A 26,846-nucleotide genomic window follows, 5' to 3' on the forward strand; every position below is an offset into this window, starting at 1 on the left:
TTCTTGGAAAACTACAACACACATTCAACCAAACGCAAGTGTTGATCGGAATAATTCAACATTTTTATTCCTTCACCGTAAACTAAGAGACTTGTAAATCATTTTACACTGGCAACCCGGTGATATTAAACGTCAAAACGTCGACAACAAACTAGTGTTTACGAGTTTTCAATTTATTAAAAACTCTCAAATGAGTTAGATAAGACTTATTTTGATACAGCACATCAAACTACGACGACACAATGTACTTTCAAATCGGAGAATAATCATAGAGTAAGGTTATGTTTTATCTAACCTTACTTCAATTTTAAACAATTTTTTCTGACTGAAACTCGAATAATCCTCTTCAAAATGGTGATGGAATCAAAAACCACAAGCAAAACGAGCTGCCTGAAAGCTTTGCTCCTTAAAGCATGGCGTGAACGATGGACTGATTTGCAATGGGGCATCAACATCAAAACAGTGCTTCCTAGGGGCGTCAGTGGAGACGTCTATAACTTGGCTGATTGTATTCTCCAACAAGCTGTGGTAGGCGCCGGGGCCAATCAATTAGTTTTGAGTTACTTACGACACTCGTTAAGTGCCCAGCTTGTATCTCACGCCGCTGTTTTACAACGTCTCAGCAAGTACAACCAATTCAATAAGGTTCACTGCGTGTTTAGTTTGCTTGAGTTTCTCGAAGGCATGTTACCGGGAGTGACCTGCTGCGGAAAGCCTGAAGAGACTGTCCTGGCGACCGCGATTTTGTCCATGGCCTGTTGGTTGCTAACAATTTTGCTGCAATGTAAAGGCACTCTACATTTGACTCAAAAGGCATCGTTTTTATTGACAACTTTGATGAACGACGACTTCTACGTGTCTATGATGTGCTTGGCCCGCTACAACGACCCCGAGTTATTTACGGAAACCAACAGAAAATGCGTGGAATTGGGGGCTTCTTTATCCGACTCCGACGAACTATTAAAATGTGTGAAAAAACTGGAGAACGTAGATGTTAACAGTTTGAGCCTTCCAGTGAACAGTGAGAAGTGGCCGGGGGCTCTGGTTCAGTGCTGGTTAGAAGTAAAACTTGTTGGAAACCCTGGAGCCTCCACGAATTCGCTATCAGACCAACTGAGACTTTTTCAAAAGCTTAAAGGCTTTGATGGACCGCGTTTGTACGCAGAATTGATGAGAGGGAGTCTATTGGCGTTGTATGATGTCAACCAGAAGTCACATGAAAGTCAATGGGGGGCGTTCGCCTTTCTTAAAGTCCCCCATATTCTAATGGAGCTCACAGGAAAGAACGACAGTTCAAGCATCGTTGCTGCAGTAGAGTTAATGCTTCAACATAGTCCGCTTTTGGACGCTATGGACGCTAACAGCTCTTGCTCGAGTTTAGAGTGTCTTTTAGGCGAACTTGTAAAGGCGCGCCTGGTTACAGATGTGCAAATCAAGCATTTATTGGAGAAAAGAAAGGCACCACCTTCTCTGAAATTGGACACAGCTCCAGCTGCGACAGGCATCCCCAAAGTTATAATTTGTGCAGAGCCGACCCTCGCGGGTATCTTAAAAACACTTTCAACAGACTATCACAAAATTCAAGATCCGCTCTTGGGGATGCTCCATCAAGTTCTCTCCGGGAAAAGTTTTGAGCTGATCTTAGCCGTAGCCACCGTTCAGGGACAACTTCGCACTCTTGTGACCCGCCTCATCCGCTTCAATGAATGCTCAAAATCCGGTGGAGACAAAGCTAGGGCTCAACTCTTCGATATTAGTTTCCTCATGTTGGTAGCAATCGTTCAGAACTACGGTGCAAACGCTGTCTTAGACCCTGATGGAGAATCACTTTTTGAGCAGTGGGTCAAATCGTGCATGGTCGAACGCCAAAGACCGAAAGCTCCAGAACAACTCCTCCGTCTCGGCGACCCCGTCACAATTGAAATGTTGTTGCAGCAGTTCAATGCGGGCGAAACTGAGTTCAAGCCGACAGTAAAGTGGCAAGACGTCCTCTTCAACATGGCAGGAGTCATGCATGAGGTATTGGTGGCCTGGGAACAAGGAGCTTTGGTAACATCAGATGTGAAACGAATCTTGGATGCCGTCCGTGGCCGCATGTGTTGTCTTCCTTTAGCAGCGGCTGCGTGGTTGTGCGCCTACATGCGCACCGCCCCGCAAGAAAACCTACTCAAGCCTGTTAACATGGTACAGCAACTACTGTCTCCCCCGGCTGTTGAAGAGGACAGTTTAAGAGAGCGCTGGCAGTTAACATGTGAAATAATCCGGAAAATGCAACGCGACGTCCAGTTGCCTTTACAGACCAAAAGCAGTCATCACCTCATCTCACGACAACCAGCTATTGAACAATTACATTCTGCATGGTCCGCAGCAATACGCCGAGGATGGTTGGACCATAGCTCCGCTAAGACTTTACACTGTCTGCTAGACACTGCAGGGCCCCGATGGCTTGTCTCGGCCGTTGTCCAAGAACTTATGAAGCTGAGGTACCGAGATCAACTTCAGAGAGGCGTCGACTTGGCTTTGGCCTCATTTCATGTAGATATAGTGTCATGTACTTTGGAGCTCTTGTCTCACGTTTTGCCCCAAATGCTGTACAATGATTTACAAGCGGACTCGTTTATGGAACCCCAATTATTGGCGCTGGCGTATTTGACCAGTTATTGTATTTACACAGCCTACGACTCTTTCTCAGAGGTGGGTGAAGCAACGAAAATGAAAATTCGTGACTCCATTTTTTTGCAGGAATCGGAGGAACCTCTTGTTAAAGTGGCACGGCTGAATGATGGTCCAGGTGATGGGTCGCCTATGGACCAGCTTATTGCTGCACTTAGACAACTGTTGTCAATTTTCGAGGATGGCGTCCAAACAGGTTATATCACACAACAAACGTATTTCGCGTTTTATTTAATTAAAAGTTTGGTCGAGGTGAAAATTAATTCTGCCAATGCTTTGTTGGCTGCAATTCCTCCAGCTCTCATTACGGATTTGTTGAGAACGCTGCCCGAATTGTTCAGTTATCCAATTTTGCTGTATTTGCATGATGTTTCCAACACACATGGTAGAATTAACATGGCCAAAGATTTGTGCGTTTTGAGGAACTATCATTTGAGGAATGTGTCCCAAGATAGTTTGTAGTTGAATAAAAACGTGGAACTAATAATTTAATGTACTTTTTTTTCTTTGATGGAGGAGATAAAAATTAACTTCCCTGTTGAAGCAAGAACAAGGCTTGAAATTCATCTTTATTTTCTCAAAAATTGAAGATGCTTACATAAAATAGTTTAATTTTTGCATGACAGGCGTAAAAGTCAAAGCCTTTTTACAGAGAAATGTATTCCTCGCGTCATAACATAATCGACAGTTTGATATACATAAATTATACAAATGTAAATCTAAAGTCCATTTCGTTCTTATATACACTTTAAATAACTGCTACTTCACTAAACCTAGTTTCTTTGCTTCAACTTCATAAATTATCAACCTCCACATCTTGACGACAAAGACCTCTGCTTCTTCATCTAATACCTGTAAGTACCACATGTAACATATCATCTTCAAAAATAGATATTTACCATTTGGACGTCTTGTAGAATAACTTGCGGTTGCGACCCCGCCAAAACTTTCGAGCAAATAAAATCAACCAGAGTGGGTTCAGGTTCCCCGATATACTCTATAATTTTCTTGTTTATCCAAGGACGAATCTTCCTCTCCATCAAACTGTTATCAATTGCCGACCAATCGAGCTGATACGCGAACAATGCGTCCTTTTCTGTAGGAATTTTTTCGATGAGAGATTTGATGTGTTTTTTCTTCTCTTCCTGCGACTTGATGGACTCTTCCGATTTTTTATCACCATCTTTATCTTTTTTCGATTTCTTATCTTCACTATAGTCTAAGGGAACTAATTTCCGTTTCTTTACTTGTGTGTTGCTATCATCTTCGTCGGGATTGAAAACTTCACGCAAGTCGAGTTTTTTACGCTTAGGATCGCGTCCCTGAGTTTGGGGGCTAAACGTAATGGGTTTAGCTAAAGTGATTTTCATTCCTGTACCAGGAGGAGGTGGAGGATTCTCGTCATGGTTGGAGGTGAATGAATGGCGTGAATCTTCGTCCCCAGCTTGGACTTGTGTCCACTAAAAAAAAAAGTGAAATTCGAGATACTATGCAGATGAAAAAGTTACTTTAGTAGACTCCGAATCGTCGTTTGAATTAGCGTCAGGTTCTGGAGGAGCTGGACTATAATGGTTATCATCCATGTCACTATCACTGTCAATTGGTTCTGCTTCAACTGCTGCCAACTCTTGAGCCGCCTGTTGGATTACATATCTGTGGAAAAAAAAATAGAATAGCGAATAACTGGTATCAGAGTTACTTTTCTCTTTCTTCTCTCTGCCTTTGCCTGTCTCGTTGCCGCTCCACTTCGCGGTGACGCTCTCTTTCTCGTGCTTTCTGTCTTTCCATCTCCCTTTCCTTTTCTTTCTCCTTCTGCTTCCAATGCTCCAAGTTCACGTCGATTAGTAACCTCGGTTTGTATTGATCTTCTTTTTCTTTCTTGGCCCTTTCGAACTCGGCGTTGGGATCTTCGTGTTCACCTGAGAATATCCTATTTTTCAATTCTTCAATTTCTTCTTTCTCTTTTTGTCTATCTCTGTTATCAAGTTCTGCTTCCTTCACGCGCTCAGCTAGGCGCCGCTGCAATTCTCTACCCCTGAAAAAAAAAAACGTTAGCTCCATAAAACGTCTTGTAAAGTGATTTCCGTACTTGTAATATTTGATATCATCTCTTTCGTCATCGTAATCCTCCAAGAATTCTTTCAAACGCTTCGCCTCATGTTCACGTTCTTCTTCTTTCAGTCTTTCCTTCTCCCTTTCTTTCTCGTATTCTTTTGCTTTTCGACGTTCTCGCGTTTCCCATGTCCTGAGTCTCTCCTGATACGCTGCTTCTTTTTCCCTGGCCCGTCTTTCGGCTTTTTTCTTTTCTTTCGCCTCTTCTTCCATTTCTTTTTCCCTCAACAAGTCCTTTGCACTTTTCTTATCTTCTCTTTCGCGTTCACGTTCTCGCATCTCGCGTTCTCTTTCGCGTTCCCGTTCTCTTTCTCTCTCACGTTCACGTTCCCGTTCCCTTTCACGCTCTCTTTCCCTATCCCTTTCTCTATCGCGTTCCCGCTCGCGCTCTCGGCTGTGTTCATGTGTCCTGATGGAATAAAAGTGACAAATAAGTTTTTTGGAAAATTTTGTAGGTGTGATTTGAAAATGTGTACAAAAAAGTTGATATTTACCGTGATTTAGATCGGGAACGTCGCCTCCTCTTCTCATCCTTTTCGCGTCTTCGCGGACTGGGAGAATGGGAAGGAGACTTTTCACGGTTCTTCTCTTTTTCCTCCTTTTTACGCTTGCTGACTTCCTTCTCTTCCTCTTGTTTCTAAAATAAAAACATACGAAAATTAATGATCACACCGATCATGGGGCTGTTATAATTTGAAAAGTTTTTTCATACCAGTGGATGATCAGGTATACGGTTTTTTTTAAATAAAATCTTTCAATTTATTTAATTTTTGCGTTGGCATTTTTTCGTAATGCTGTAACGAGTTAGAAAATTTTAAACAAGTTAGTATTCTGGGATTTACAAAGGAATAAGATTTTGTTAATACTGATGAATTAAAATAAAATCCAGAACCATTCGAAAATATTCCGAAAATGGCAGCTGTAGGTGAAGGGGGCTTCAGCAAGGACCGAAGTCGCATTCCTGTTTTCTTCACAAATTCGTGGCGCTATTTTAGAGAATGAAGTGTTGAAGTAAAATTGGTCATCCAGTTTGAAGCTTGTGTGAAAGAAAACAGGACTGCGATTCAATAATCGCAGTCCTGTTTTCTTTCACACAAGCTGCCAGCAACTTTGCCAGGATTTTGATCAGGATCAGAATTTTGACGGAAGTAAATCCTATCGATAATAATATTTTCAAATATTTTCGAATGAATGTACTTAAATATAAATATGAAGACATTTCTACATGTACTTTTTTTTAACTTACTCTCGAAACAGACGACATAAATCCTTACTCTGAACTTGAGGAACGTCCCCAACTTGCGAATCTCCACAATTTCGACGATAACAAGTTACACCACGGACTATAACTTACAAATACAGTCCGTGGCACAAAAACTAACTAACATTACCAAGAAGTGGACTAATAATACAATAAAATCTCAGCATCAACACAAATCGTTACAATCTTCGTTTGCAAAGAAAACCGTGAAACAATGAACAAAATTGTAACTATTTATGTGTGGAACAATAAACAGGAGAAAAACCATGATCAAACACCACACACACATTTTAATTTTTATTTTAATGAAAGAAACGTATAAAACGAACTAGAATTTAAAATATGTGTGTGAATTTAAAAAGGTACAGTGGAGATAACTGTTGACACGTTACTCACCAACGGCGCCATGGGCCGAACCTAGGTGGGACTGCGTTGCTTCCATTTGCCTGTTTGGTTTCAAGCACCATATGAGCGCAACCTTACTTCTAATACTTTGAATTTAAAAAAGATAGCACCCCCCCACCCTGACATGAATCTTACAACTGAAAATTCGTACATTTTCAGTCAGACCCGAATTTTGCTTGTGTGTTCCCCCATTACTGAGTCTTAAAAGTGAAAAAATCAACTTACTTTCATAATTTCACGGAACTTTCCGATCTCTCTCGTTATCAAATCGCGCTTTTCTTCCTCTACGTCGGCTTCTTCCAAAACTTTGTGACATTTTTCAATCACTTCCTCTAAAGAAAACATTAGAATGAGGAAACTAGAGAAAGGAGACCACTCACCTTCTTTTTTTAGCTCAAAGTTATTCATCTCTTCCTCATATTCATGGAGAATCTGCTTTATCCTCTCCACCGCGACAGCGTCTAAAGCTTGAGTTTCTTCATCTAGTACCTCCTCTTCAGGTTCATCCTGTAGTGGCGAGGACCCCTTTTCTTTTTTTCTTCGCTCAGCTGAAGAAAAGATGAATTAAAACCCAAAAAAATTCGGGTTCGCGGTTACAAAACAAGAAAACTTACATTTATGGTACTTATACAAATTTACTGCTATATACTGAAGAAAGGACATTAAAATCAACAGATGGAGAATAAGAATAAAATAATACCTTTGTATTCGTCAAGGACGGTTTTGGTTTTTGCATCGACTTTAGCCACCAGCCTCTTGTCACCAACCATAAGGTCATGAAGCAACCTAACAGCCCTTAAGCCGGCGTCAGGTCCAGCTAGTTCACAAAAACCAAATGCTTTTACCTTCTTCCAGCTCATGACGTGTCCACACGCGGCCAAAATTTGTCGGATCATCGCGTCGGGGGCTCTTTCCGTAATGTTTCCTGCACAAACCTCATAAATACAATTAAAACGTTACTAATAACGACATACCGACGAAGACTGTCACGGCAGGTCCTTGCATCTGCTTGATTTGCTCCCTGCTGGCGTTCAACCGGGGTAAAGCCCGAATTTGGGGAGCGCTTGTTACCTGAATAGGTACCATCTGTCAAATGTAAGACTCCACTAAAGACAACATCTAAACAGCAAGAAAGAAACTTACGTGTTGTAATGGCATTACTGCTGGCATTAAGGGGGGTGCGGGCCCCCCCATGGACATGTAGGCCATAGGGAGACCTTGCATAATTGGAGGGCGGCCGGGATACGACATTGTGATTTATACGAAAATCAGCTTGACAAGCCGAACATGAATCCAACCTAAGAATTGGGTTACCAAAGATTTTTCACAGCAGCGAAACAGGAAAAAACACGATGAAATCGTTTTCACGGGATTTTTTTATCTAAACCGCTATAATTGACGATTTTTCGGCGTTTTTCCACAAGAAACGCTTCACTTACAAGACTCTCACATGTCACTTACGGCCGCACTACTGCCAACGTGACTGTTACCAACGTCGTAGTACAAATTCCCAAACTTTTGGCGGTTGAGTTTTAAATGACACTCCTGCTTCAATGGTTCTTCAGAGCTTTCAGATAATCGTAGAAACAACGTAAGAAATGCCAGAATCCTTTTTTCTCGGACTATCACATCTTGCATTGGCTGGAACAGGGATTTATTGCCTCACTCAGATCAAAGATGAAAAAATTGGTTGTCCTCATGTCAGTTACACCATTATTTCCGTCAACAACATTTTTGGATTCTGCTCCTGGATTACAGAGTCACCTTTAAAAGAAATATACAAGTTTACATCATACTGCCAAATCCTTTTCGTTCTTCCTTGCATGACATCAGCCATTTGGTTGCAAAATGGATACCCGCCATATTGGAGCTGGGCCTGGGCAATTGTGCCTATATTTCCCTTAATATGCTTTCTATTGGATGCAGATAGTGACTCACCATTGAAAGATATTCTCATTTTATTGAATTTGGTTGGAATTGGAGTTGTATCATTTGTAAAAGAATTAAAATATGGAATGGCAGCAACGTTATCATATGCAGTGGCTCACTGTTGTTTCAGAAGGGCGGAGGTTCGATATACGGCCCTGTACAACTGCACGTTGTGCATCTTTACGTATTTTTCATTGGAAACAATTGGCTTTGGTCACGACGTTTTCTAATGGGTTTTGTACAAAATTCACCATAAAATTTATGTACTTGAAATGTTGTTAACAATAAAAATTTTAAATAAACTTGGTTTATTTTAGTGTTTATTGAAAAACATTCGATAACAGCTACATACTTACATAATATGAATCTTTTATGTCTTTGACATTCTTATAAATCGTTTCTTTCAGTATAGTACGTACAATAATGAGAAAAAATATAATCAAAAATGACTTGTATTGTCTATACAAAACTATATTAAATATATAGATAATTATATACAATAAATAAATAAATAAACTGATACAAGCGGTTGTATCCTACTAAACAATAACTATCACACTATCGGTTAGCTTGAAAATGTTATGAAGCTACAAAATCCTACATTTAATATACATAAAAATATGCTTCAGATCATTTTGCATGGTAAATCAATTCGTTCATTTACTTCTTCTTCATAATACTGACTCGAGTTTCGGGAATTGAGGAATTTAAACATGAAGAACATGTAAAGATCAATCTATCTTCTTCGAGTAGTCATTGGGACAAATATCCCCATTTCTTGGAATAAACTTTTCTTCATGGCTGAGACTGAACAAGCTCGCAAATTCGGCTTTCTTAACAGCGTATCCGAGGAAGTTATCTAAAATTAGCCTTCCATTTTTGGACCTTTCATCAGCGTCACTTACGTACCGAATGTTATGTATCCAAGTTTATTTTTGTCTACTTGTCCAAATATTTCATAAGCGTACTCTTTACTGAAAGCTAACGTGTGGAAAAGCGCTTTGCTGAAGTCTTCCACTGTAAGTCTTCCACATCCACTGGTATCATAAATCTACGAAAAACACTAAACTACTTGGGGATCACACTAAAGTTGTAGTTACAAACCTTACAAGCTAATTTCACAGCGTCGAGGGTTGTTCGGCTGTTTGATAACGCCAACACCCCGAGAAGGTAATCTCGAAAATCAATAGCACCAATGCAGTTCTGGAAAGAATTTATAGTTATGTCTTACAAGTTCGAGTAACTTACTTTGTCGTAAAATCGGAATAAGTGTTGAGTCGCGAGATCAGTAGGTGACAAGTTTAATAATTTACAAAATTCGGGGAATGATATTCTAGTGCAATTTTGGCACAAAATATTGGAGTTAAGGAGATTCTCTTCCACGTTGGCCTGGTGTAAACTAAAGAAAAGAATAAAGTACGCACACAAACTAGTGAGTGGCACTTACTTAAGACGATGTCTTAGCTTCTGGACTTCAACCAGAGAGGATGAGTTGGGAAGATTCATCTCTTTGGCCTTTGCCATAAGTTTGCAGTCTCCATAAGTATAATCCGAAACCGGCACTCCCAAGGCCCTAAAAGAAATTGTTGTCAAATAAAATATTTTACCTCCTCTAGATTTGCATACTTTGCCATGACGGCTCTAACATTCTTGGCAAACAATTTTGGGTCTCTCTTCTCCTCTTCGTTTGGTTTGTACACTGGTAAAAACTCAATCTCACAGTAACTGTACGGCTGCGTTAAAGTCAACCATAACAGTTTGAGCCTAAAACTCGAAAATTACTCTGGATATTTATTGATGGTATATTGCATACGCGCTGGGTCCCTCCCATGTCCACGTGACTGTATCCAGCTTGTTGGGATACCTTATGCAAACAGGTTGAATGGGAACCCCTGGATAGAACGCTCCTGGTTTGAACGTAATCAAACACGACCTGTTCGTACACGTCCCTTCTGGGAAGATCAAAATCTGTGGCCAATCTAGATTCGACGTCGCCCTACTAATAATTTCCTTAATCGTATTCTGCCTCGAGTCTGGATCATCTCTCCACACATACACAGGTTGCGTGAAGTTGATTAATTCTAGAACAAGGTTTTTTAGTAGATGTTATATAAGCGTACTAATTCGCTTTCTATGTATCCTGGTTACGGTACCACGAGTTAGAAATAAAAAAATGTACATACTTCCGATGTAGGGGTTTGTACCACTCTCCCGTCTCACAATAATGGAGGGAAAGCCAGTAGCGTAGATGATCCCCCCATCCAAAAAAGTCGAGTGGGGGGCTATCACCAAAATGGGAGCTTCCCGGCGGTCGGCTTGTTTACCTTTGATTACCACATTCATCCCTCCGATGCGGTAAACGCTTTGACCCAAAAAGCACAGTATAGGGGTCAACTTCCTGAGCATCAAAACACTATTAATGATGGGAAACTCTAAATGAAAAGGGTTAGTCGAACCTAGTGGCACCCAAACCAAAGTTGCAACAAAAAAAACTTTTTGTCACACCTCCACCCAAAACCATAGAAAGCAAGTTAGTATAGCCAGAAGAACCCAAGAAAAAATGTTAGTTACATACTCCCAAAGAAAGGTATAGCCGCTGTTTCTCCTTTCGCCACTATCGACGGCCCTCCCATATACACCATAGCGATGCTATCCATGAAAGAAGAATGAGGTGCTAAAGCTACTACGGGAGCTGCAGCCCGATCCGACTGCTTCCCTATCACTCGGAGTCGAAAACCTCCGGCGACGTACAAACATCGGATTACTTGGGCCGATATTCGACGTACTGTACTGTCCAAAGATGAAAAGAATTAAATTAACACCGAAACAGACAATTTTGACACGATTCATCAATAAACTTGTTTCAAATTAAGCCGTGAAATGTTGGATGCGTTCCAGTTCAATTTATTATGTAAATAAATTCTGATACTTTATCTACGTGATCGTTCTGGCAAATTACAGGAACTTGGGATCGAAACTTGCTTTATTGCTTTTCCAGGATCTAAAAATAAGATGCCGGCAAATTTGGGGCAGTGATTACTGAAATTAAGGTGGAGAAATGAAAATCGATTATTAGAAATCTGTAATAAATGCTTTGAGATTTTTAATTTAAGTAAGTGCATTTATGGATCTACGGGCTTTTGCCGGTAGCAAAGAGTTAACTAGTTCATTGTTTAAGTATGTATTTATATTTACACTCATTATCTAAACTATTTATCTGTACTCCTACTTGATAGTCTATAAAAAAATTCTGAATTGTTTGATTTACTATAAAACTACCCAATAATAATAATTATTCTTATAGTCTTGTCACTCAGTTTTATGTCCTTATTATTATAATTACTAGAAATAAATAATTAAAATCAAACACTTTTTATGTACATACGCAGTTATTATTATACAGAAAGCCTTTCTAAAAATTTAAACAAAATATTTAAAAAACGAATAAAAATAAATTTTTATTCCTAGGCCTGGCCCCAGTTTACTTAAAATGTATCTTTGAATTAAACAAAAACTAAAAACTAACACAAGAGACAATATAAAGTGGAAATAAATAAATTAACAGCAAATTTCTTTGTTTTTGCTGCCTTGTCTAAGTGACAAATCAACTTTTAGCTAGACAGTAATCACGCACAATTGAAATCCTGTTCTTTGTTTCCTTTCGCTGCTTTCTTTTCGTCTTCTGTTGTCTACTATTGAGTTCTGAGATAACGTTTTATTTGCTAATACTTTTCTCGGAAAGAACAAACTCGATTGTGTTGAAAGAAAGTTGTGATATTTGTAAAAATGTGCCTAATTTGATTAACATCTCATCAAGGCCATGAATAATTGATTAATCGCAAAGTTAAAAATCTGTTTACATATTCAAATGTGACGCCTAGTTACATATTTTTACAATCCGCTATTACAATTGAATAATTGCACTGAAACGCATCCCAGATTTTTAGTAATGAAAGGTAATTAATAGCATTTATCTACCACTTAAAGATACCAATGTGGTCAACCTGTCGATTTAACAATGCGGATTTCTCCAATTAATTGTTAATAACAATAAAGTGAAAACAGCAGAAGCGTTATGTACAGCAAGGCAAAGGGTAAATTTACCTTCTCCATCCTGAGAGAGGTTTAGCTCTGAGATCTTCTTCAGTGAGTCCCCATAAACCAATACATGCCAGTAACCATCCACTTATTAAGAAGATGCAGATGATGGAAACTCGAATTGGTAGTAAAACCACTGTCAAGACTGCAGTCTGAAAAAAAAGTAGTGTCACGGAGAGTAGCACATACATTTGACGGTTGACTTCCATTTAGCTAAAATTTATGTTTTTGTGTTAATTGGAACATATCCATGGCCTCAGGGCTTAGATTTCCGACCGAACGTGTCAAAAAGTAGCACGAATTTTTTCGGTGGACCAAGGAAGGAAATATGAGAGTTTGTGGGTTAGTGGCTTCAATGTGATTATTTTTTTCTAATTAAAATTATTGTCAAACATGTTCATTGAACTCCTACAATCAAGTCATTCTTTGCTTAATTTCGCAAGAATAAATCTGAATGACACCATTACATTAAAATTCTGTGTGTCATTAATATTAGAAAAAAAGATCTATCGATTATTGTATGGAGGTCAAGGACTATAAGAAGAAAGTTTCGTAACGGAACTTGAACATCCACTCAAGACAATCGAATTTTAGAACGACACCTGCTTTAGAAATGGAACGGCGCTAATGTACGAAATATTTCTAATGTTACACTTAATTCAACTATCACTGATTATAGAAACCACTTTTTCTTCGAAATCGTTATAATTGTGAGGTTTCGTGATCTACAACTGCAATTTTTTACGAAAGTCTGTGTAACCTTTCTAAACGTTAATAATTCTCTCGTTTATTTCAACTACCACACATGACCTCCCCAAATATCAAACAACGTTATTTTTGTACATGCATAAACATAGCATGAGATTCCAGTTTCAGGACCATTATTTTGTTTAGTTAGAACTTAGAACACTTATTTATTTGGGACGATCTGACTGTAAAAATTAATTTATGTCTGTACATCTTTTTAAATCTTTTGTTTCGAAATTCTTTGCATTTTTAATAGGGAATAATTCCAAGGCTGTGCAAATTTTTCTACGTAAATTTTACTTTGTAACATTGTAGGAAAAAATTACTGAATTTTGTGTTTGATAAGTTATTTTAGCGCTCTTGTTTTGACACCGACGTCAGGCTCATTAGCTTATTACATGATCATTTGTTGCGAAAACCGGTCAAACCTAAAATAGTTCAAAGTATAGGAGAAACAAGTGACAACAAAGTGCAGAGAAAATAAGGGAAAGCATGTTATAACAAATGAAGCTTGTTTAAAAACCGAAATCCTTTAGTAAGATAGTAAGTAACAAGTAATGTCGATTAAGTAACGTAATGCAACTGCATATGAATCAAAAATAAGAAAGTTAAGAAAAAGTAACAAGACAAGCAGTAAATGTCAATGATAGGACAATAATTAACATTTTTGTCCAAACTCAGTTTACCTAATCAAAATCAAATTTACATTTTTATGCGAAAAATCGTTGAGTAATATTCCAGTCGAGATAATGTAAATAAAAATTTGTTCAAACTTAAAAATATTTTGATTTGCTTGTATTTTTTTAAACTGCAACGTTGCCTATATTTTTTGTAACCATCAATATATTATAATTCCTTATTAATGCACATTGAATCAAGAATAAATCCTTGAAACGCACCGGAACAGACGTAACACTAAACCAGGAAGAGAAACGCTCCACCAATTTTGGCGTAATTACAGATGTGAATTTTAGAAAAACGATAATTGCCAGCAAGATTGTGGCTGTTAGCAATGCCGGTTGTCTTTTGCAAAAGTGTTTAGCACTGTCTATAAATGTCTTGGTCAAACAAGAGCAATCTTAAATTGATTTTCAGGCTCAAGGGTCATTAACTGGAAACTATTCTCATTTCAGGAGAAATGAGAGAGTTTGCGATAGCAAGTAATTGTGGTTAATAAATGCATTAGGTGTATAATTATTATAACGCACAATTTCATGTGTGGTGGTGGTTTTGACACGAGTATGATGAGAACTAAATTGTTTTTTTTTTGCAAGAATATGTTGAGAATTCCCGTGGTTTAACGCAACTCAAAGAGAATTAAAATTAAAATAAATAATCGTGTTGTCCATACAATTTCTCCTTGAATTAAAATAATATGCACTTATTTTCTCTCACGGCATGTGTTATAAGAAAATTTTTGTAAGAAATGTGTAATGTAATCACAGAAATAAACCACAGTTATTTTATTATTAATTATTATAAACAAAGCAAACATAAAGCTTAAAAGATTGAATTATAGAGTATTTAAAGTAGACTTTTACTACTAGAAATGTAAACTATAACTCAAGAACATTACGACAACGCAAAATATTTTCTTTACATTGCAAATACCACCAGTATTTGTCTTCCGATTAATAAATTTTATCGGATCACTGAACCCTGAGATGAAACGCTGTTATTTTCATGAAAACAATCTCTTTCTGATCAAGTTAAAAATTCAGTAGTGAAAGTTGCAGTGAAATGTAATGTGAATCACATGGAGATGCGAGAAACAAAGGCGTAGATTGTATATTTAGATCTTACAGGAGACACGTTTTAATGCTTGGTTATTCTTATTTTTAACAAATGTCAAAGTAATATTGGAAGTGTTCAAACTCTTATTAGATGTTAATTAATAGTGATGTTATAATGAACGTACTTGAGTTTCTCATGTTAAATATTGGCTAAGTTAAGTGTCTTGTTAGAAAATGTCTTTTCATCCGCATTATTATGTAATGGACGTTGCACTTGCACTGAGGGCTGATAATATGGTGAAACTCAATCTGTTGTATTAGATTCTTAGAGATGACCATTTTGATCTCAATTTTTTTCGTGCTCTCCCGAGTTTCTGGGTCAACATTTTTTTACTGTTAATTTATCGGTCAATACATGATGGCTTTAGACGGAAGAACCTATTTTTTAAATTTTAAAAACTGATGAGTATTCAATTTTGATGCCTTCTGTAAATTTTATATTTTTAAAAACATCGGAAATTTTTAGCCTTGTTCAAATTAGTAATAATGGCTTTTCTTTAGATAAAAATCCCTGAAGGTTACCTTTTTGTTTAATGTTTGTCAGAATAATGAAGTTTTCAGGAACGAATTAGCGTTGTTATGCAAAGACTTGCAGCAAAGGCTATCTGACAATAGACTAAAAATTAAATTGTTGGGTGTTGTTTAACATCTCGTTGGTTTTATCAAAATAAAAAACATAAAATATAAATAAAATTGTAGAAATTTTATTTTCAAATTTGCCACCGAATAAAACAAAGAAACTCGATTAATTTACGTTAGTGTGCCCAGCAAACTCTGGTTTGCCTAAATAATAAAAAACAGCAAACTACAAAAGTTTTGTAAATTGTGGAGTCGTTTTAAAAGAATTGACAAATTATTTTAAAAATTGCACAAAAAAGATAAACTTAAAAAGGTTTACAAATAGAGCTATGTAGGGGAGTTTTCGATAATATTAAATTTATTTAATTCTCATTAATTAACAGATTTATAAATTGTGTATCAAAATATTTATTATTTATAAATTTAAATTTGACAATGTACACGTGTTTTATTTCCTATTAATTATTTTTTTGTGTTTAATTTAATTTAATTAAATTTGAATTAATAAAAATTAAATTTTATTTAATTACATTTTTAAAGACAATGAGCAGAAAATCTTGAAAATTCTGATCTTAAACGTCAATATGTTACAAATTTGACCTATTCTTTTTTCATTTTTAATATACTAAAGAAAATGTAGAGCAACTGTTATGAAACAGTCAACGTGAGCAAAATTATTTGATTGAATAAAAAACAAACTGTCAAATAAAGTAATAAAAACATGTTAAGGCAGAATTTTATATCAAGTTTTTAAACAAATTTTAAATAGTAAGCGGAAAACAGAAATGCAATATCAATCAGACGAGAAATATCAGGAATATTTGTAAAAAATATCTTAAATATTATGCTGAATTTAATCCATTTTAATGAACTAATGTAGATAACACATAAATTCTTTGTAATGATAAAAATCTTTACGTACATTTATATTAATAAAAATGCGTTCCAGCCGTTACGAAATTAGTAACCATTCCATATCACATAGGAAGTACTTTCTTTTCTCTTCCTAAAAATCGCTTGCTAGAAGTGCGTACAACTTTCGTCACCAAATTTCTACTTTTTCCGGGTTCCAGGACCCCATCGTAATTAACAAGTTACATAAACACTGCACATTAATAATTAACAAGAGCCCACCTTTTCGCCTTAAATGATACAAAAAGCAGAAAGCTTGCAAAATTTTCGCCCGACTATTAGATGTCGAAACAACAATGCGTAATGGACAATGTATGTTTAAAGATGTAAAGTAAAGAACTCGGAGATTTTAAATTCAAATAAAAACAACTTTCTTCGCATAAGAGCACGTCCGATGAACTTTCCTTTCTTTTAAATTAATTCATCGCGTGGTCCCTTCGCAAGCTCTAGAATTCTTCACCGGTTAGCAGTTACCTGCTGCGAGAAGAAGAAAGCAGTAATGACACACTGAACTGACACACATTGTATTATGCAGTTTACCTAATTATTTACAACTCTTGCTCTCGCTGTGATAACAACACCTTATATCACATGTGATAACAACAGATACGCAGAATTTAACAGTGTTTTTGGTAAAAAACTAGTTGTATGACCCACTAACTTGTTTTCGGAGTGTTAGAGTTTTGCAATGACCTCGAGTAAACACAGGATTATTAATTTTACCGCTGTACTGCAAGATTAATTTATTCAAGAGTGTTTCGCGCAATTATTGAAGGGTGACATTGGGAGCACACCCCCTATCTAACTCAACACTACATCGGCTTCAGCAAGGTTGTTAACGAAGGGTGAAGGAAGCGCGTCATCGAATGTTTACACGTGCTGATAACAGTGCTGACTTTAGGAGCGGAAATATTTCCAAATTAATTTAATTTGTGATTAGTGAAGAAAGTAAATAATTACATTAGGGTTAATAAAGACTTTGTTCGATGTTGTCACTAGAAAAAAATTGGATCTTCATGATAATCGTTTGGAACTCTCCATTCTGTTTAATTCCAAATCAATTAAAATAGCGAAAAAACAAAACGAGTTGAAAGAAAAATGGAATTATTCTAAAAAAATGTTTAAGTAAACCAGAATTAAACGAATCTTCTGGACTTCAATAAATAATGCAATTTTGCACAATTGGGCTGACGCATGTAAACACAAAAATTGCTGACATCTCTAGACAGACCTTGTTGCTAAAACCGAATTTATATCTCCCGTGCTTGCACAAGTCTTTTTAACAGAAATTCGGGTGGAAATCTTGGAAAAATTAGAATTTAACTCATAAGACTCACTTTAACTTTTTCGTACGTTGTATCCAATTCCAGGCGGTGTACGAAAGGATTTAAGAGTTCTTCAGCTAAACTATCATGCGAAATACCAGCGTCTAATTTGGCGTTCATTCTCACTCAATTTTTAACTATAATAATACAAAATCGTGGCTTTCACACTCTTTAAACTAAACCGCGCGCGATGCAGACAACAAATGACATCCCTTCCATGTTAAAACAGAACCAATCGAATGTGAAACTTAGCGGCCGAAGTAAGAACGAGCAACGACGATATACGAGATCAATAATTTCACTTTTGCGTGGTTCGGAGGCCTACTTGTGGCATCTATGGCGCGGCGCCCAGAAATAAATGGAACAGAAACCCTTTCAATATTGCTCATTTCAAATTTCGCGGGCACTTTAAAGTTGGCGCCCCCGCTTGACCAATAAAAGAAGTTCAGCGGTGGCTATGTTTTGTTTGTGCGCGTGGTGCAGTGTTTACTGATTTAAATTGAGGAGATAGTAGATCAGAAAAAGAAAATAAAAAATCATTTGTTATGAGACGAAATGGACGTGGAATCACAGACTCAAAAGCATTTAGTTTCATTTTGTAAAACTTTGCCGGTACATGTCGATTCCTGGAAGTCGGTATTGCAGGATTCTGCGAAACCGCTGGACGCTCTGTCAAATTTCTGCATGCAACATCGCAATGTTAAAATGTAAGCGCGAAATTTAAATCTGATTTAAATTAATTTTTTTTATAGAGCCACTTTAGACAGTTTGGAAAATTGCGGAGATGCGAAAAGGATACTATTGAGTCAAATTTCTACAAGAATAGAGGAGGAATTATTAAATATCAAAGAAATAATGTGAGTTTTAGTTTAGGTATTTGGGATTTTTTTACAATCGTTGTTTCAGAGATAAGTTAAATAAACTCAACATCGACTTAAAGAATAAACTTCTGGTTTTTGAGCGCTCCACGTTGGCTTTAGACTGGGAACAAAACAGCGAGCTTATTAGAGGGAGTGCTTCGCAGCCCCAATTATCTCGATTATTACAAGAGGGGTTGGAATTCTTGAATTTCTTCATGAAACATGCGAAAAATATAACTGACACATTTAGGAAGCTTGACGTAAATCGTGAAGAGTGCATTAGGGGGCTTCAGGAAGCATTTGATGTTAATCTAGAAAATGGGGCGGTAACTACGTTGATTGCCTTAACGCAATATGTTGATAATACCAAAGCTATAATGTAAGACGTGTAGCAATAAAAAAATTATGAATAAATTGTTGTTTTGTTTTAAATACATTTAAAAAAGTTTAATTTTATAGTAAAAATGCATTAAGTCAATCATCCTGGTCTGTTTACAAACGAGATAGTTTCTAAACTAATCAACTGGTCGTATTTACTTTAGCCAGAAATTTAATTTAGAATAGCAAATACCTACTCTAACTTCACCCTTATTTGGGTACATCAGCACCACGACAAAATAAATTAAAACCTCTCGTTTTTCTCTGTTTTGTTTTCTTTTATTTCTCCTTTTCAAGATACAGCACAGCACGTATTGTGTCTAGAACCCAGACAATTTCCTATTTTTCTTCCCTGGAGCTGAGAAATCTTTTTTGTCGTAGCGCTAAACCTACGTTTTGCCCCTTCTGAATGGAAATGTGCGACAGAGAACAGAAACAATAAAAACAAAATTTTCTCTTACGTCCGTGGAAGCGTCGTGGCGCCGGCGCTAGTATTGATTCGGTTTAAACCATGAGTTTGTGTGTGTGACGCTTACCGACAGGAGGTTGATGCCGTCCTCACCATCCACAGGTACGTAATATTAAAGAAAAATTATCATGACTGAGAGAGCGGTGATTTAGACCAAGGAAAATTTTCGGATTAAAAATGAATGCGTATAGAAAATTTTAGGGAGGTTTGAGGTTTGGGAAATATGTAAAAGGTAGTTATTAATTAAAGACAAAGAGAATGAAATGTGGAGTTAATAAGGGAGGAATGAGACTCCAACAGGCGCTTTTTGGTTCTTGAAGTTATTGGCGTTTTTATTAAATCTTATTGAATTTAATTTGAAATATTACCCCGCTTATTGGCTTAATTTTTGCTTCTGGAAAGAACTGAGCAAAAATCAATCATTCTTAATTCTTGTATTTCGAGTGTTTTGCCTAAATTTACTCTCTTTCAAATCTGAAGACGCCTCCATTAACGAGCGTAAATCCACGCTACAATCTTCAATTTCTTCTTACTGCAATTTTCCACTTTATTTATTTCTTTGTCGCTTGACTTTTCAACCCTCCGTGCTCCCACACCACTAAAGTTTGCAAACTTGAGTTTGATATCATTACTCAACTGACAAAATTTTCATAATTAACCACTGTGAGTCAAGTTTATGTGTTCTGAGATACGTGCATTCGTGCACAGTATTCACATTCAAATTAATTAAATTATTGATATAATCACTTCTTTTCCATCTTTCACCATTCACTTAAAGAAACTAATTTTCTTCCGTTATAAAACGAGTAATTGAAAAGGTAAGAACATGCCTTCCGAAAATCACTTCCCGTGTACTTTCGCAAATATTCCAGTCACGTCTTTTTGATATCCTAAGGGATGCGCAATCAATTCGTCTCTCGTACACTCCGCTAATTTTCTTTTAACGAAAAACAGAATTTTCCGACGCTATCATAATTACGAGGAAAAGTAAGAGTTTTTTAGACTGTATTTCGGCACGTTCAGATTCCGACGTGATTCTTGTCAAGTGACGTAATTGTTGACGTCTTTGTTGTGCTTTTCTTTGTAGGAGGTAGTCGTGTTGTGTTTCACGGAATTCCTCAAAGGAAATCTTGAGGAACTGTAGTGACGAAAGAATTAGAAAAGGATGTAAGAAGATAAATGGGATTATGCAAAGTTTCTATCTATCAGAGTTGTCAGAAACTTAACTAATGGTCAAAGGTTTTTAGCTATGCCCGAAGATATTAGCACGCAAATAAAATGCAGCTAACGTATGACCGGCGCATCGAACCAGCGAGCAGCGGTGTCTGTGATTTTTTGTTTTTCTCGTTTTTCTAAATGTTGTGCTTCTGGCTGATAACCCAGTCCAATAAAACTTTTACTAGGCAAATATTTAGGTCGAAGTCTCATAAGTGATTCAGGTCAGGGTAATCTGGAACAAGAGCCCTTCATTTCCTCCGCATTAAAAGCCCCTCTTTAACAAAAAAGTAAAGTGGAGGTAAAACACATTTTGAAGACTAGACTAAAAAAGTACTTTGCTGGATTCTGAGTCCTGTAGTTTCAACATTTTAAATCTAATTTTCTCAGTAATCCCCGGGTCTTAATTTAATCGCCTATTTACCTGTCAGGTGTTTAATAAAATGAAGTAGTTGAAACCGCACTCACGACCTACACTCTTCATCAACACTTTCAACACCCCGTATCAAACTTTATTATTAAATCAATACGAAATTGCTCGTTTATATTGTTGGGGGAAACAGAAGCCAGCAACGAGAGGGAGGAAACGATGCATTGTCCAAACCATTAAGGAAACGGTAAACATTGCTAAGAAAAACCAGACGGATCAATTAGACAAGTTTGGTTTATGATATAATTTCAGGGAGTTGAGATTTATTGGTTTGTATCCTCTCTTATGCAGATAAATGCCAGAGGGATTTTCTACATAAGCTGTTTAGGTTGTGAGGGTGGATGTGTGAAATTGGCGAACTAAATCTGACATGTTTAATTCCTGAAGATTTGAAGAGTTATAAAACGATCAAATGAGAGTTTTTCGGTTTAACTAAGGTAATTAATTTCGCGTTATCTTGTTGGTTCCGGCTTCCAATTCATTCAATCGATATTACTAATAGCTACAATGCTTCGAGGGTGCTTATGGTTAATTTAATTAGTCTCGGAAATTACTTGTGTATTTCTTATCCTTACTACCATATTCGTGCTTTCGAGTTATTACAGATTTAGTGGGATTTTTTTTGTCAAAAGGGAAAGTTTACATTGAGACAAATATGAGACTTTTCCTTCTTCCGAGTCCTAAATCAATAAAGTAGAGGATTTTTGGGAGTTACCATTCTGGAGACCTGCACATCTGGATTTGGACAAGTGATTGATTTTAAAGATGATATCTTATTACTTTCACATCTTAAAATAGTTTTAGATAATGTTGTTCCGGCGCATGCACCATTTTTCACAACAAGTTTTAACAATGCGTGGTGCTCATCACAATTTATAAAATTAAATTAAAAAATAGCTAACATTTATCATTTTGTCACGGCTCAAATAAAACCCCTCATCATCGAAAAAATTCCGAAAACAAAGACCCTTATTGTAGTAGTTAAATCGTTTGTTGCTCCGTTAATACTTCCTATTCTTTACCATCCATCGTATTATTTCCAGCTCAAGATGCCAAACTTCACCGACAATAATATTTAGAAGTAGTTCTTCACCCCCATTATGGCAAACACGGCTCATTTGGTTCGTCGGCAGAGCTCCCGCGACCTAAACCCCCAACGCTCTGTCGATCGCTTAGAACTAAAAGAGATGCGTGGTCGTCTTGTCGTCGAAAATGGAAACACTAGTAGTTATGGAGCAACAAACGCGGCCTTCGAGGACACAAGTCCTAACACAAGAATCAAATCGGACTGTAAAAGAGACTCCCAGGTTGTGGTAAGTTGGTGTAATATCAAAGAAAAAGTTTGATGATCGATCGTCGTAGGATGGTAAACCCATCTTCCGACCGGAATCTGGTGAAGATGAGCGAGAATCCTGGGATAGTAAACTGACATTCTTGTTGGCTACTGTGGGTTATGCTGTTGGTCTTGGGAATGTGTGGCGGTTTCCTTATTTGGCGCAGAAGAATGGAGGCGGCGCTTTCTTAATTCCGTATTTTATTATGTTGGCGGTTGAAGGGATACCGATTTTTTATCTGGAGTTGGCGATCGGTCAAAGGTTGCGGAAGGGAGCCATCGGGGTGTGGAATCAAGTGTCGCCATTTCTTGCGGGTGAGTGAAAGTAAATTAAGAGATTTCCAGTCAGTAATTGCAATATTTATAAACAGGTATTGGAATTAGCAGCGCGGTGGTTTCCTTCAACGTTGCTATTTACTACAACACCATTATAGCATGGTGTCTCTTCTATTTCGTGCAAAGCTTTCAGGCCCAGCTCCCATGGGCCGAGTGCCCAAAAGTTTACTTTCCCAATGGATCTTACACCTCTGAACCTGAATGTGTGGTAAGTATTATCATCAGATTTTTCCGAAACTAACTCTTAACAGGTTAGCAGTCCCACACAGTACTTCTGGTACCGCACCACCCTCATGATATCGCCCGACATCAACAGTCCCGAAAGTTTTAACTGGAAGATTGCCCTCGCCCTGGTCATCGCCTGGATTCTAGTCTATATGTGCATGATTAAAGGCATTGCGTCTTCAGGAAAGGTGGTCTACGTCACTGCTACTTTCCCCTACATTGTCCTCATAATTTTCTTTTTTCGTGGTATCACTTTAAAAGGAGCTTTCGATGGATTGAGACATCTCTTCACTCCAACGTGGCACATTATTCTAGATCCTGTGGTTTGGCTGGAGGCGGGGACGCAGATTTTCTTCTCGTTGGGACTAGCATTTGGAGGCCTTATTGCGTTTTCGTCGTACAACCCAGTTAACAACAATTGTTATAGAGATGCTCTGATGGTGTCTTTCACGAACTGTTTCACGTCGATGTTCGCAGGAATTGTAGTTTTTTCGATTATTGGATTCAAGGCGACGATGGTTTATGAGAAGTGTTTGACATTGAGAAATAATACCATTACTGGATTGATGGGGGCGTTCGATGGAGTGCTACCTGAAGCAGGAGCGGTGTTCAATGTAACCAACGCCGATGGGAGTGTTAGTAGCGTCATTATGCCTTCATTGCCAGAATGTGACTTAGAGAAGGAGCTAGATAACGTAAGTACTCTTGATTCAACAATAAACTCATAAAATTAAAATGCCATTAAATACAAACAGTAAGAAATCAAACGATGCTGCAAAAAGAATCATAAAAAAACGCAATATCAACCTCGCACATCAATTTCCGCTCTTCCAACTCTCACTTCTTGTTCCAATTAAATCCTCGCCGTTTGCGGTCAGATGCTAGCGAAAACCCTCGCTAGAATTTGCTTTATAATCCACACCGCTTATTGTCGCTATAGAAACATTGGTTTCTCACAACAAAGAAAATCTGTTAAAGCCATCACGAGACGCGTTTATTTTGTGCAAAATTCTAAAATGACTAATATTTGTAAATGTTGATTTTCAGGCTCTTTTTAGAATGAAGCTCTAAATCTTTAGTAAATATTTACTCCGAAAATAACTAATTTGTAACGCTGTGTAAAGTCTGAAGAGAATGATGAGATTGTGTCTGGACAATTAGATGAGTTATTGGAGAAAAATAATGTTGAAAATACTAAAAAGTTAGATTTTTATGAGTTAGCACCTTTCGTAAGTGGTAGGGAAATTTCGCAATAATCTGCTTCTAAATTCTTAGACGTAAGCATTTCATGGGTTCTCATAAAATTTCCATTTCCCTTCTTTTCCCTTCCAAGGAAACCGTAAACTAAATCCTTTTACTTTCGATTCGCCGTCTTTAAGATTAAATCCTCTTGGGAATGTCCCGTCGTAACATTTATTTGTGTAAATCCTCATTTTTTACACTGTAAATTCTCTTCTAACTGTTCTTGTTTGCGTTGCATTTCCATAATCCATCATCCACAATTTCGTTACAGTCAGCGTCCGGCACAGGACTCGCCTTTATCATCTTCACCGAAGCAATAAACCAATTTCCTGGCGCTCAATTCTGGTCGATCCTCTTCTTCTTGATGCTCTTCACTCTAGGAATAGACTCCCAATTCGGCACTCTCGAAGGTGTCGTCACCTCCATCGTCGATATGAAGCTTTTTCCCAATCTCCCAAAGGAAATTCTCACTGGAGTTATTTGTTTGAGCTGTTGCATCATCTCCATGGCCTTTGCTCATGGTGCTGGAAACTACATCTTTGTACTATTCGACAACTACAGCGGGAATTTTCCATTGTTGATCATTGCGTTGTTTGAGTGCATTGGAGTGTCGTATGTTTATGGTTTGAAGAGGTGAGTTACAAAGACAAAACGAAATGAGATTATGAGATGTTTGTTTAGGTTTGCTGATGATATAGAGATGATGACGGGACAACGGCCTGGGCTGTACTGGCTTATTTGCTGGAAGTATTTGTCACCACTGGCGATGCTCTCCATTCTTGTTGCGAGCTTTGTGGAGATTGCAGTTGATGGAACTGGGTATGATGCGTGGGTACCCAGCAAAGGCGACACGGACAGACATCAATGGCCTACATGGTCAGTTGTACTTATTTTGGTTCTGGTGTTTAGTTCGATTGCTTGGATTCCGGGAACTGCTATCGCAAGGTAAGAAAATCTGAACTCTGTGTGAAACTGCCTGTTTAAATTAAAGACCTTTTATCAAACTTAATTTGTTTAAAATTAATTTAAAATCATAGGACGATCTTTACATTTTGGTTAAAAAACGGACTCTGACTCATTTATGCAAAACAGAACATTTAACTTTCCGGGAGATCTGCGCTAACGATTTTTTAATCACACTAATGCAGTTTTTTTCCCATCTAGGCTCTTTGGAATCGTGATAATCGACGACAACGAAAAAGCATGGTTTCCGGCCAACGACCTGAAGGATTTCCACGGAATAATGCCCCACGAAGTTTCAACAGCTGAAACCCTTCTATTTTGTATCCGAGCTGATGGAAGTGAAGGTTTGTGCTGTCCAACGGGTTTTGTCGACGATGAAGAAGATATCGATTAGACAGCTCGCAGTAGTCCATTAGAAGAGATTCATATCCATAAATATTTCATATCATAATGGTTGTATACTCACTTTCAGAAGCCGCGGTCCAGATTATCAAGAACTTCCGGTTTCTGAAAATAGAATAAGTCCGCGCCGACTGGAAATCAGAATTTTTCTTTTTACTGGAATCGAAGTTGCAGCAAGTAGAATTTGCAAGACTGATGAAAAAATTCTACTGTTGTGGCTTTTGAAATTTGGTGAAGGGTATTTACATTTGTAGGTCAAAAAGTACCTAGGTCCGATCTATTTTTTAAACTTTTGACAATACAGCCGAAATTGACAATAAATTTAGAGTTAGACAACCTAAGAATTGAGGTGTTCAAGTCTTTCTCTTCTGATTTCTTGGAAACTAAAAATGTGATATATTTGCACAAATGTTTGTTTCTCTAAACAGCAACGGCAGACTCGTTTTTGCTCTCTCCTTTTCAAAGTAACAGAGATTCTTTGTCAACATATCCATTTCGTGACATATCTCCAATAGAATCCACGCCATTTAGAGTCTGTCCTCAATATAGTCAATTTAAAATCATCATTTTAGACAATAATAGATTTAAGATTGGTGTGTAGCTTTAGCGACTTTATGTAACTAGCTGATTTGTTGCTCCTTGTTGTTAAATAGATCAGTTTGTTCCAACCGGAAAATGCGAACAGCTCAGTTGGTTATAAAGTGGTAATGTACGACAATAATAATACTTAAGTAGGACCTAAAATGTTACTTCTGGCTCAGAATATTTGACGGCTTAGAAAACAATGTAGAATCTTAAAAAATAGCTGTTTCTCTATAGTAAACAATCGAGAAAGACTTAAAATTCTTAAAAATAGCACTAATTTTTATACATCCCTAAAGAACCCGAATATCTAAGCCTCAAAAATTGGCCACATAAAAGAGTTGTATTGAAAATGTCTTAAATAATGTAAAACTACTTGTATTTCTTGGTAGTTTACTTTCAGAAACCAGTTAAATTTGTAATATTTTATCTTGTTTTTTAAGACGGCAAATATCCTGGACGAGATGTAACTTTCTAGGTCCTAATACTTACTTATGAAGCAAATGTATGTTAACAATTTAAATATTTTTTATTGCTATGCTGCTAGTTCTTGTTGAATACGTAATCATACTGTATA

At 37.2% G+C, this 26,846-nt stretch overlaps 5 protein-coding genes across 10 annotated transcripts; 3 read left to right on the forward strand and 2 right to left on the reverse strand.

The window, feature by feature from the left end:
- Window positions 1-14: 14 nt before the first annotated feature.
- Window positions 15-3,160, forward strand: MED24 (mediator complex subunit 24). Its single transcript, XM_088030880.1, has 2 exons — window positions 15-2,694; window positions 2,743-3,160. The coding sequence occupies exons 1-2, from the start codon at window positions 352-354 to the stop codon at window positions 3,133-3,135; spliced, it is 2,736 nt and encodes a 911-aa protein (XP_087887006.1). The 5' UTR covers window positions 15-351; the 3' UTR covers window positions 3,136-3,160.
- A 69-nt stretch (window positions 3,161-3,229) lies between these two features.
- LOC148178694 (RNA-binding protein 25) lies at window positions 3,230-7,936 on the reverse strand. 4 transcript variants are annotated; one of them, XM_088029204.1, is made up of 11 exons: window positions 7,595-7,936; window positions 7,426-7,522; window positions 7,152-7,376; window positions 6,832-6,999; window positions 6,677-6,783; window positions 5,280-5,422; window positions 4,763-5,194; window positions 4,373-4,708; window positions 4,182-4,326; window positions 3,573-4,133; window positions 3,230-3,525 (listed from the first exon to the last, which is right to left on the reverse strand). In XM_088029204.1, the coding sequence occupies exons 1-11, from the start codon at window positions 7,700-7,702 to the stop codon at window positions 3,433-3,435; spliced, it is 2,415 nt and encodes an 804-aa protein (XP_087885330.1). In that variant the 5' UTR covers window positions 7,703-7,936; the 3' UTR covers window positions 3,230-3,432. The 4 variants fall into 4 exon arrangements, with proteins under 4 accessions (XP_087885330.1, XP_087885329.1, XP_087885328.1 ...); XM_088029203.1 differs by having other exon boundaries at window positions 7,426-7,537; XM_088029202.1 differs by having other exon boundaries at window positions 6,677-6,999; window positions 7,426-7,537.
- Window positions 7,937-8,683: 747 nt separating this feature from the next.
- On the reverse strand, window positions 8,684-18,070 carry LPCAT (lysophosphatidylcholine acyltransferase). Of its 3 annotated transcripts, none has more exons than XM_088030742.1 (10): window positions 17,847-18,070; window positions 12,485-12,630; window positions 10,564-10,778; window positions 10,194-10,461; window positions 10,007-10,144; window positions 9,828-9,953; window positions 9,629-9,779; window positions 9,485-9,583; window positions 9,290-9,431; window positions 8,684-9,239 (listed from the first exon to the last, which is right to left on the reverse strand). In XM_088030742.1, exons 1-10 carry the CDS (start codon window positions 17,952-17,954, stop codon window positions 9,112-9,114), a joined length of 1,521 nt encoding a protein of 506 aa, XP_087886868.1. In that variant the 5' UTR covers window positions 17,955-18,070; the 3' UTR covers window positions 8,684-9,111. The 3 variants fall into 3 exon arrangements, with proteins under 3 accessions (XP_087886868.1, XP_087886867.1, XP_087886870.1); XM_088030741.1 differs by lacking the exon at window positions 10,564-10,778 and adding an exon at window positions 10,956-11,170; XM_088030744.1 differs by lacking the exons at window positions 12,485-12,630; window positions 17,847-18,070 and adding an exon at window positions 10,837-10,946.
- A 31-nt stretch (window positions 18,071-18,101) lies between these two features.
- On the forward strand, window positions 18,102-19,099 carry LOC148178696 (uncharacterized). Its single transcript, XM_088030745.1, has 3 exons — window positions 18,102-18,541; window positions 18,587-18,691; window positions 18,741-19,099. Exons 1-3 carry the CDS (start codon window positions 18,390-18,392, stop codon window positions 19,075-19,077), a joined length of 594 nt encoding a protein of 197 aa, XP_087886871.1. The 5' UTR covers window positions 18,102-18,389; the 3' UTR covers window positions 19,078-19,099.
- Window positions 19,100-19,579: 480 nt separating this feature from the next.
- Window positions 19,580-25,709, forward strand: LOC148178697 (sodium-dependent neutral amino acid transporter B(0)AT3). The gene is made up of 8 exons (XM_088030579.1): window positions 19,580-19,643; window positions 22,230-22,499; window positions 22,549-22,834; window positions 22,891-23,063; window positions 23,107-23,775; window positions 24,594-24,955; window positions 25,004-25,267; window positions 25,487-25,709. The coding sequence occupies exons 2-8, from the start codon at window positions 22,287-22,289 to the stop codon at window positions 25,677-25,679; spliced, it is 2,160 nt and encodes a 719-aa protein (XP_087886705.1). The 5' UTR covers window positions 19,580-19,643; window positions 22,230-22,286; the 3' UTR covers window positions 25,680-25,709.
- The last annotated feature ends 1,137 nt before the right edge of the window (window positions 25,710-26,846 follow it).

This window comes from Gnatocerus cornutus, chromosome 2 (assembly GCF_029298725.1).
Source record: "Gnatocerus cornutus isolate USDA-ARS CGAHR chromosome 2, icGnaCorn1.1, whole genome shotgun sequence".
Classification (NCBI taxonomy): domain Eukaryota; kingdom Metazoa; phylum Arthropoda; class Insecta; order Coleoptera; family Tenebrionidae; genus Gnatocerus; species Gnatocerus cornutus.

Coding starts and splice junctions, on each gene's coding strand:
- MED24 (XM_088030880.1), top strand. CDS start 352: ATGGTGATGGAATCAAAAACCACAAGCAAAACGAGCTGCCTGAAAGCT. Junction 2,695..2,742: donor CCTACGACTCTTTCTCAGAG/GTGGGTGAAGCA, acceptor ATTTTTTTGCAG/GAATCGGAGGAACCTCTTGT.
- LOC148178694 (XM_088029202.1), bottom strand. CDS start 7,702: ATGTCGTATCCCGGCCGCCCTCCAATTATGCAAGGTCTCCCTATGGCC. Junction 5,195..5,279: donor CGTTCCCGATCTAAATCACG/GTAAATATCAAC, acceptor TTATTCCATCAG/GACACATGAACACAGCCGAG. Junction 4,134..4,181: donor ACGATTCGGAGTCTACTAAA/GTAACTTTTTCA, acceptor TTTTTTTTTTAG/TGGACACAAGTCCAAGCTGG.
- LPCAT (XM_088030742.1), bottom strand. CDS start 17,954: ATGAACGCCAAATTAGACGCTGGTATTTCGCATGATAGTTTAGCTGAA. Junction 10,779..12,484: donor CCTCTCTCAGGATGGAGAAG/GTAAATTTACCC, acceptor TTTGATGCTCAG/GAAGTTGACCCCTATACTGT. Junction 9,432..9,484: donor CTGTGAAATTAGCTTGTAAG/GTTTGTAACTAC, acceptor TGTTTTTCGTAG/ATTTATGATACCAGTGGATG.
- LOC148178696 (XM_088030745.1), top strand. CDS start 18,390: ATGGACGTGGAATCACAGACTCAAAAGCATTTAGTTTCATTTTGTAAA. Junction 18,542..18,586: donor CAACATCGCAATGTTAAAAT/GTAAGCGCGAAA, acceptor TTTTTTTTATAG/AGCCACTTTAGACAGTTTGG. Junction 18,692..18,740: donor TTAAATATCAAAGAAATAAT/GTGAGTTTTAGT, acceptor TCGTTGTTTCAG/AGATAAGTTAAATAAACTCA.
- LOC148178697 (XM_088030579.1), top strand. CDS start 22,287: ATGGCAAACACGGCTCATTTGGTTCGTCGGCAGAGCTCCCGCGACCTA. Junction 22,500..22,548: donor AAAGAGACTCCCAGGTTGTG/GTAAGTTGGTGT, acceptor CGATCGTCGTAG/GATGGTAAACCCATCTTCCG. Junction 24,956..25,003: donor TATGTTTATGGTTTGAAGAG/GTGAGTTACAAA, acceptor ATGTTTGTTTAG/GTTTGCTGATGATATAGAGA.